Here is a 9,792-nt window from a genome sequence, read left to right on the forward strand (position 1 = left end):
AGATGCAGCAGCATCAGGCACGGGCACACCCGCTCCCAGGGGCTTTAAGCACCTTTTCCAAGGCGGGGCTGGGGCTGGGGCTTCCCCCACCTCCCTCGGGGATGTGTGTAGCTGGGCCCCACAGAGGGCCACACCCACCAGGTGAAATCTGTGACAGGTACATGTGTGGCGGTGACACAAGCTGCTGGCCCCGAAAGCCTCAAGGGATGCAAGAGTAGGAATCACCTCCCCAGGAAGCAGAGGTGCCCAAGAAATAGAGCTTGGAGACGCTGGGCACATGCCCCCAGCTGCTTCCTCTAAAAGCTCACCTGACTAGTAGCTGGTTGCTTTGTCCAGGTCACTGGCTTTGGAGGGTGGAGCATGGGGAAGCTGGGCATGGGCAGAAATCATCTCTCTGTTGAGCTGGGGATACGCTCAGCTGGAGAGAAAAAGAAGAGTGGAGTCGGAGTGATACCCGGGGGTAGCCTGGACACGCCTCAACCTTGGGATCCTGCAGGAACAGCTGTTTGTTCTCATCAGGGTAGGACGCTGGGAGCAGGGCTGCCATGTGTGAGGGCCCAGGGAGAGGCCTCGGGTCTGCAGCATCTGTGTCTGGGCCATCTAGGGTGCAGGGATGAGTGGGCTGCCCTCCAGCTCAGGATGCAGGGAGGAAGGGGGGCCAGGCAGTAAGCAATCCCTAGGCATCTCCCATGTGCCCTCCACGTGTCGTGCCGGCCGAGAACCTTCCAGAGCGAGCTTGCTGCCCTTCCCCATTCTTCTGGAGCCCGTGCTGGCTCCTGTGGTTGTGCTCATTGGCAGTTTACCTTCTTCACGGAGCAGCCACTGTGATGCTTTGCATGATGATTTGGCATGTCCCCCCACATGTCCCCTGAGATGTCCTGGCCCCTTAGTGGCTGCCCACCCATACACCTGCTCCCCTGGGCCATGAACTACTTAGGGATGAAGGCTGTTGCCCGGGAGGCTCTCCAGCCGATTCTTTCTTGAGAAATCTGTGCAAGACTTCCCCATGTGCTCCTGGGAAGCCGTTCTGGAGCAGCTCTGCACAGTAACCGCTTGTTGGGAAGCTTAAGCAAATGGCCCTGGAGCCCCCAGAGTCCCCTGCGGTGGCCATGCAGGCTGTGTGGCCATCCCTGTCTGCCCAGGCAGAGGGGGACAACCAGAGAGATGCCCATATGTTACTTCCCTGTCTTCCACCTTTCTGAGCCAATTGAGAAATGGATAGCAGACCTCAAGATTTTAGCTTTATTAGGGTAAAAGCGAGATTGAAGGCAGGGGGTGGGGGGCCGGTGGCACGGCCATGGTGGCTTCCCAGTAATTCCCACAAGAATTACATTCGCCATCACTTTCCCCTCTGGCTAAGCTCAGGCCTCCCCAGCCAGGGCAAGGGCTGACCATCTCAGAAGAGATCAGGGCGCCCCAAGCCCTGGGGCAGGCAGGTCAGCCGCAGTAGCCCTAACGGTGCTAAGCTGGGCATACCCCTCTCTTCCTCCTGTATCGTGATTAGTGACTCATTCTCCCTTGTGGGTGTGAGTAGAGGAGGCCAGCACCCACATGGAAACCAGAGGCAGGGGCCACAGCACCTGCCCCCACCCACCACAGGTGGCTCTCAGAGCTTCAGCCGGACAGTGGACCCATGGACCTCCTCCTGTCTACACAGCTCGGGCAGTGCCAAAGGACCAAGGCAGAGTCTCCCTGAGGACTGCACTGAAGGAGGCGCCCGCCCCTCTGGAGGGAACAGGGATTCGCTTCCCCTGGTGGGACTGGCCATAAAGAAGCAGTTGGTAGGCAGGATCCGAGGCCTGTGCATGGCCACGTGGTTGTGGTCCTCACTCTGGATCAGCCCCTATCAGCACAGGGCATCCTGAGTTTAGGTCAGCCACAGATCCGGATCGTGCCAGCTCCAGGCTAGGAAATAACAGGTTGGGCATTGCCGGAGGCCCCAGGATGCTGCAGCCAGAGCCCTGAGCCTGGGGGCGTGGGAGCCACATGGGAGGTACTGCCTGCAGCTTGGAGCTCTCTGGAGCCCGCACCCTTTCAAGGTGGTGCCAGCCCTGGCCTCACATGCGGGATGAGGATGGCAGCATTTTGAGTGGGGGGTGAGTTTGGGTGAATGTGCAGATGGCACCTTGAGAGCCGTCGCTGCCTTGGGTCCCTGGGTGGAGTCCTTGTGACAGTCACTGCTTCCTCTTTGGTTGGGTGGGGGTGGTTTTCCTTGTGATGCAAGCTCGCTTTCTGAAGCCCCTCTGCTAATTTAAGACAGATGTGTGCTCAGCGTCACTCTCGGGTGAACGGCTGGACGACAGCTCTGTCTCCCCGAGCTCCTGAGTTGGGAGGCTGCAGCAGCCTGTGGGAGGGCTGAGGGCAGGGAGGGGTACTGGGTCTGGGTCCCTGCTGGGACCCAGTGGAGGAGCTGAACGTGCCCTGCCCCTAGTGGGGGTGACCAGGGAGCTTCTCAGACCCCTACAGGCACCCCAAGACTACGGAGGAAGACACATACCCACTTCTGGGCACAGCGTGAGGCAGGGGTTGGCCAAGTCCTCCTGTCAAGGGCCAGAGAGTAAATATGTTAGGCTTGGCAAAGCAGCCATAGTCAGTATGGAGAAAAAGGCATGGCTGCGTTCCAGGAAAGCTTCATTTACAAAAGCAGGTGGTGGGCTGCGTGCGCCCACAGCCACAGTTGGCCGGCCATGGGCTGGAGAGGCCTGTGCAGGTACGGTCTTCTCTGACGCTTCCTGTGATGCCTGCGTGATATCTGGGGAGTGTTTGAGAGCATCACATACCACCAGAACTTGGAAATGTAGTTTTCAGTTTTGTAAGTGAACGTTGTAAATTACTCACCGGATGAAATCAAGTTTTCTCCTCCCAAATCATGGCATAAAGCGATTCTCTGAAGATGCCCCACATCACCTCAGGACATTCATCCCTCCCCCAGCCCATGCCGAGACCCCCAGGGACTCAAGGGCCTCAGGGGAGGGGGAGTCCATGCTGAGACATAGCTGACACCCACCCATGCCAACAACCTGCCCCCAGCACGGGCCCCTGCTTGGTGGGCACAGGACTCCTGTCAATCGGGGCCTTGCCCTTGACCCCAAAGACCTCATTGTCCAGATCCCTGACTGACGGTGGCTGCCCCCCTGTCTTCCAGGTCCCCATCCTCATCCCGTGCCACAGAGTGGTCTGCAGCAGCGGAGCCATGGGCAACTACTCCGGAGGACTGGCTGTGAAGGAATGGCTTCTGGCCCATGAAGGCCACCGGGTGGGGAAGCCAGGCTTGGGAGGGAGCTCAGGTCTGGCAGGGGCCTGGCTCAAGGGAGCAGGAGCTACCTCGGGCTCCCCGCCTGCTGGCCGAAACTGAGCGTGTGCAGTAGGATGGATGTTTGAGTGACACACACGTGTAACACTGCATCAGACGCGGGGCGTGGGGGCACCACTGTATTAAAGGAAGTGTCAGTGTCCTGGGAACAAGCGTGTCTGCCCTCTCTGTTTCCATATTTTACCGCAGGATGAGTTCAGACGCCCGCGGTCCTGCACACATTTGTTTCCTTCTCTAACGCTGCCCTTGCTCTATTTTTCATGTCCATTAAAACAGGCTAAGTGAGTGTGGAAGGCCTGGCTCATGTTGGGCCACAGCCCAGGATGGGGCAGTCTGGCACCCTCAGGCCACAGACGGCTGCCACAGCCGCTGTCCAGGGCCAGCTAAGGCCTGTCCCAGGCCGTCCACACTAGAAAGCTGGCCCTGCCCCATCCCCACCATGCCTCGCTTCCTGGCTGTCCATGGCTGTGGTGGCATTTTCCACTCACACTTCCTAGCATCCCACACTCAGGTCTCACTGAAGGAAAGGGGAACAGGCCATGGAAGTTGATGCTTACAGAGGTTTTCTAGCTTTGTTTCCCACCTGCCAAAAAGGCTAATGCAAGATGCATCCACTTATGGTATCAGGTGAGTAGAAAATAACCATTTGCCAAGATTTGGAAAGACAAAGAGCTCCTGGACACGGGTTCAATGGAGTTTGCACCTCTCTGAGAGCTGAAGTCAAGTCTCACCCTCTCTATACTCCCGGGCCTAGTGTGCTCTGGGCAGCAGGTAGGAAGGGACAGGGGCCTCTCATCTCAGGGGCTGCCCCAAAGGGCCCTCAGGGACCATGGGCCTGTTAGGACCCCAGCACCCCAGTGTCGATCCTGGAAGTCAAAGGTCACGACTGTGGGGGGCCAGCTCATGTCACTGATGGCAGCAGGGAGGGTTTCCAGCATGGGCAGTGCGCTGCTGTCTGATACTTCATTATTGTGTTGTCATTCTAGCTGTATGATTAACTATATCCAAAAGCCGGAAGGGAAACCTGTAGCTCTGCATATGGAGAAATAAAACAGCATATGTATAGAGAAAATAAACTGCACCCAACTGTGCACTAGAGCGCCATGTTCTTACCCAACATTCCTTGCCTCGGTGTGAACCACAGCAGGGAAGCTCGCATGGTTCTATACGTCACCGAGGCCTGGATGAAAACGTGGCTTTGCGATGTGTATGGTTGGGACCTGCCTTCTATTTCATGTTTTCTTAACACCAACAAAAGAAAACCGATTTCAGACTTTTTTCGCTGATTTATGATTTATTATATCCCTTTCTGGTATCAGCCAAAATCTGGGTTTTTCCTATGACATGAAGTGATGTGACTCTTACCCCATTATCTTAACTCGTATTTTTGAAGCAGGGTAAGTCACACAGCGGGTCATGTAGACACGTGCTGTTTTGTGGGACAGGCCCTGGGCCTCCTTGCTCCCGGCAGGCTTCAGGTGCCGCACACCGCGTCACCATCAGGACTCGCAGGCTGTCGTGATTTTTGACGTTGCTGAAGGTGAGTGGGAAGAGCTGGGTGCGCTCTGCCCCAGAGGTGGTGCCCTGCGTCCCCCACAGATGATGCCCCTGCCCAGTGATGGCGGGTCACCAGGCACAGCTTTCCCCTCTGCATGAATAGAACAGAAGCTTCTGGCTCTCCAAGGCAGCAGCTTGGGGCCTGGTGGCCCGGGTGTGCGAGCCGCGAGTGCTTTCCAACAGAGGGCACCAGAGCCGTGCGGTGTGCTGTGGAGACCCCGGCACCACTTCCCCTGCTGGAGGATGGATTTGAAGGAGGGCGACTGGGCGGCACCCCGAAGGCTCCCTGTGCTCCCTGAGACCCTGCAGGCCGCCCTCTGCAGCCACACGTGGACCAGCAGGTATACACGCTGCAAGCAGGCCGCCTCCGCTGTTTGGGTCCCATGAACGACGGGAGCCTCCCAGTGAGATCTCCAGGTCTCTAATCAGGCACAGGCTCTGAGGGAGGGTCCTGGGGCCACATGACTGCAGCCAGCGAGGGCCAAGCCCCCAGATCCAGGTCAGCTCCTGGTGGCAGGGGACCCGCCCGTCAAAGCCGTCCAAGGTGAGCCAGCAAATCCGTGTGGCCTGGGAGCACAGGTGGGCCTATTTGGGCCATGCCTTTGGTGCAGTACAAAACCACGTTCTGCTTCCTCTCCAAGGGTTTCCGTGGCCCTGTCAGAATAGGCTTGATGGATGCCCCGAGGTTCCCTCTGACAGCCGCAGCAGCAGGGCTCAAACCGGCGGGGCCATGTACCGCTCCAAGGACAAGCTCTGCCGAGGCCGACATGAAAAGCCAGCACGCGGGTCGCCTAGAGCCGCTCTGGCTCCAAGCTGCAGCGCCGTTCGTGAAAATACAGAGGGAGAGGGAAGGCACAAAGAAATACAAAACTATTTTCCAAATAAAAAGAAATGTCAAAACAAGAAAGCTGTGTTCTTTGGCCTTGGCCCCGGGTCCCCCTCACCCTGTCGCATTTCCCAGCACTGTGATGCTTTGAAGGCTGACACCGAGACCCGCCGCAGCGCGACAGCCACCTCGCAGCCACTCAGACCGGCCAACCACGCTCACCTGTTTCCAGAGAGAATGAGAGAGTCAGAAGTAATGTATGTTTTTGCAGAACCACACTTGTAGCAAAATAAGTTGCTCTTGGCCACGCAGGAGACTGAGTTTTGTGAGGGGTTGTCCTTCTCCCAGTCTCTCTTCCCATTGGGAACAGAAGTGTCCAGTAAACCCACCCAAATTCCACATGTCCTGTGGCCGTCTCCAGTGGTGAGTCTATAAGGCCAGAGAACAGAAGCTATGACTGTGCAAATGCGCATGTTAGGGTGTTGGCTGATGGCGGAATCAGGAAGCTTGGAAGAGCTCTCGCATGAGGAATTGCAGAACAACTTATGGGCATGAATTTGCACTTCCAGATGTGAAGGTTGCAGGCACCGGGCGTTGCAGAGGAAGTGGGCAAGCTCACGTTATAGAGAACTTAATTGGGGTTTGTAATTCATATACACTTCTTACCCAGCAGAAACAGCTTACTGAACACCCTCGGGTGGCTGGATAATGTGCTAGCGACTGAAACCATCTCTGCGACTTAAGCTTCTCTGGTGCACAGCGCCCCACATGCTTCTCCAGAATCCCGTTTGGAGGGGCCAAGCAAGTCCAATATAGATATGTTTACACTGAAGCCATCAGTTTTGTTTCTTACATCGTTTGTAAACAGCAGTATTATCCTGGAACCTGTTTCCTACAAAACTGTAAGATAAGGATAAAATCCCATCCACCCGAATTGCTGAGAAACCTAAGAGGTGGTGTGACCCACCAGAGCCCTGTGGAGTGGCAGACTCTGGGGAGTAGCTGGTCAGTGAGATTCTCACAGCAATGTGAGGCATCCTCCTCACAGAAATGCATTTACAGATGTCGCTGTATCCCCTGACCTGGCCTACAAGGACAGAACAGCCCTGGGGGCCATGTCCCCTTCCCATCTCATCTGCCGCTTGCCCACCTTGGCTGTCCATGGGCAGTGGCGCCAGCTTGGACTTCACCCCGCTGGAGCAGGCAGGATGTCACACTGAGCTGATGTGAGATTGTTCATGAAGCTGAAGATCTTAGTGCTATTTGGGCTTCTAACAGCACAGAGGAGGATTCTGAAGTGAGGGATAAATTGGCTTCAAGTAGGAGCAAGGGGGAAAGTGTTTTATTTTACTAAGAAGATTTTACCGAAAGACCAATCCCGAAACAGCCCTTGCTTCGGCCACAGCTGCTGGGATGTCCTCGGGCCTCCCCTGTCTTGTCTGCATGTCTTCTTGTTGCCGTAGGGGCAGTGGGGTCCCCAGAAACAGTCCAAGGCCCTGGGGTGGGGGATTTAAATTTTTTGGCTTCCCTCAGACCTCAGACCATGGGGGTTTGTTTTCTTTCTTTCTTGTTCATGGGCATTTGATTAAAAGTTTGTGTTTAAAGAGCTGAACTTCACATCAGTTTTACTTATCAGTTTGAAAGACACTGAGATCTAAACACGGCTCTGCCCAAGACCTCTGCCAAGCAGCCCCGTCTGTCTGTCTGTCTGAAGGGACGGGAAGGTGGAGAAACTGCAGGTACTGACCTATCTCTAAGCCACTGAGGGCAGCCGTCCAGTGTCCTCGGGACCCCATGGCTCCAGCTGCTGACAGATGGGAGACGTCTGGCCTCCATCACCCGGGTCGGCCCCGACAAGGATCTGTAATGGGGGCAGGGTGGGGGTGGATGAGAAAGTCGGAAGTGGATGTTGGGCAGCGAGGTGCGAACTGACGGCAGAGCCCAGCCCGACAGCACCTTTGATTGATGAAAGGACATCGTTAACAAGCCTTTAAAGTTTCTCATTAATGTTTTTTTCGTTGGAAAAAAAAGCCACCAGAAAAAAATTCCACACAGACAGTAATTAAGATCGATCCCGTACAGTATGGTATCAATGTTGGGAGCCTTTAGGAAAAAATTATCCACCCTCCTATTAAAGATTTATTTTCAAGCTGCCATTTTCCAGGCTGTTGAAAGTCCCTGGCAGTGTGGGGACCTGGGCAGTCAGGCACGTTCCGCAGATGTGATGTGGTCGGCCTCACGGGTAATGTGTCTACCGTGGCCTGAGGATGCAGAGTGGAGCCCCCGAGCTTTAGTTGTCACGGACTCTGATGCAGTCGGGCGAGGAAGGGTGGGGAAGGATCTGATGGATCTGCTGCCATGGAGAAGCTGGAATTCTTCTCAGCTCCGAGTGAGCCCCAAGGAGTGTGTCTGAGCGGAGTGCACGTGGTGCCCATGGTTCTCACCAGAGATGCTCAAGCCCTTGGGCGAGGGGGCCGTCTCTTCTTGTTTCTACCCGGGGGCTGAGCCAGCCCCCACATTGTACACACGGCACCACACACGGGCATACTCAACGGTTCTTTCCAAGTCTTCGAGTTACACGTCACTGCTGTTTGGATCCCGAACACCAGCGGAACGCGTGCTTCCAGGTTGATTTGTTGACTCACACTAAGAAAACCCAGCTGGAGAAAGTATCAGGGTCCTAACGTTAAGCAACATGCGATATTGTGCAAAAAGGATTGCTTTTGTGTGTTGTGATTGCCATGGCTACGAGCAGAAGTGGATGCATGTGTGAGACTTGGCTGGTGACGAAGAAGCATGTATGGAGCATGGAATCAGGTCCTGAGCAAGCAGGCAGTCCTCCAAGGCAGCGGAGTTGGCCCTGAGTCGCTCCGCTCTGGGCCTTGGTGGGAAAGCTCTGCCCTCTAGGCTGGCCTCTGAGAGGGCTTTGGTGCAAGATGGGGACCATCACCTTCCTGTCACTGCCCACTTTCTAACCAGACAAGGAGGGTGTCTGTACCTGGCACTAACCCAAGGTTTGGGGGACTGCCCTGCAGTCCCCATCGGACAGAGAAGGCTTCGTTTCTCAGCAGCTCCAAGCTTTGATTCACTGCCACGATGTGTTTCTTTTGGGGGTAAAACAGTCCCCACGGAGAGTTAAATTCTAGGAAGCCATGAGATCCTTTCAGATGAAAGGCATCGTGTAAGTGTATGATACTGTTACTGAGCAAAAGCCCCAGTGCTCCCAGGTGTGGCAACGAGACGCCTGCACTCACCGGGCACCACCCAGCCGGGGTGGGCACTCTCCGGGACTGGCAGGTTCTCTAGGTGTGGTAAGGAGACACCACTCACCGGGCACCACCCAGCCGGGGTGGGCACTCTCCGGGACTGGCAGCTTCTCCAGGTGTGGCAACGAGACGCCTGCACTCACCAGGCACCACCCAACCGGGGCGGGCACTCTCTGGGACTGGCAGGTTCTCCAGATGTGGCGAGATGCCTGCACTCACCGGGCACCACCCAGCCGGGACGGGCACTTTCCGGGACTGGCAGGTTCTCCAAGTGCCTCCTTCCTATTACATCTTTGCTCACTTTGTTGATTTTCAGGAAGGGGAATTTTAAATGTCTCCCCAGTCCTGAAGAGATTGAGCAGCACCTTCAGGAGGAGGCCTCACCGTCATCATTGCCACACTGGCCATAAGCCAGAGACCCTGCTGGAGAAACCCTCTGCAGGCCTTGGAGGCCTCACATGTCCCAGTTATGGGCAGTGTAGCTGTCCCCTCCCGAGAAGATTCCTCTGCAATGGGAAAGCATTTGTGAAATGAGGCAGGGTTTACATAATTGGTCTGAGCCTGAGCACACCTGGCACACCTGTGTCCTCTGCGTACACCTGCCTGGGTGCCGACGCAGCTTGCAGGTGGTTTTGGGGAAGATGCAGGCCTGGCTTCCATATGGCACATGGTGGCTTTTCTAAGACTGTTCACATGTCCCCCAATGAGGAGTGGCCCTGGCCTCTATTTCCTGTAGATTCCCAACACCACTGGAGGGCCCGTGAGGATCCTTCTGTCCCTGCAAGGTGTGGCCTGCTGGGGCGGGTCCTGCCAAGTCTTCATCTCCATCA

General features: G+C 55.9%; 1 protein-coding gene across 2 annotated transcripts in view; it reads left to right on the top strand.

Annotated features, from left to right (window-relative positions):
- The window catches only part of MGMT (O-6-methylguanine-DNA methyltransferase), a 301,054-nt gene extending 297,589 nt beyond the window's left edge, over nucleotides 1-3,465 (top strand). For both annotated transcript variants that reach the window (XM_002821283.6, XM_054523062.2), the window contains one exon: nucleotides 3,146-3,465. In XM_002821283.6, the coding sequence (XP_002821329.4) occupies nucleotides 3,146-3,355 (210 nt within the window). In that variant the 3' untranslated portion in view covers nucleotides 3,356-3,465. The remainder of the gene's footprint in view (nucleotides 1-3,145) is intronic.
- Nucleotides 3,466-9,792: the final 6,327 nt, after the last annotated feature.

The sequence above is a fragment of the Pongo abelii genome, chromosome 8 (genome assembly GCF_028885655.2).
Source record: "Pongo abelii isolate AG06213 chromosome 8, NHGRI_mPonAbe1-v2.0_pri, whole genome shotgun sequence".
Lineage (NCBI taxonomy): Eukaryota > Metazoa > Chordata > Mammalia > Primates > Hominidae > Pongo > Pongo abelii.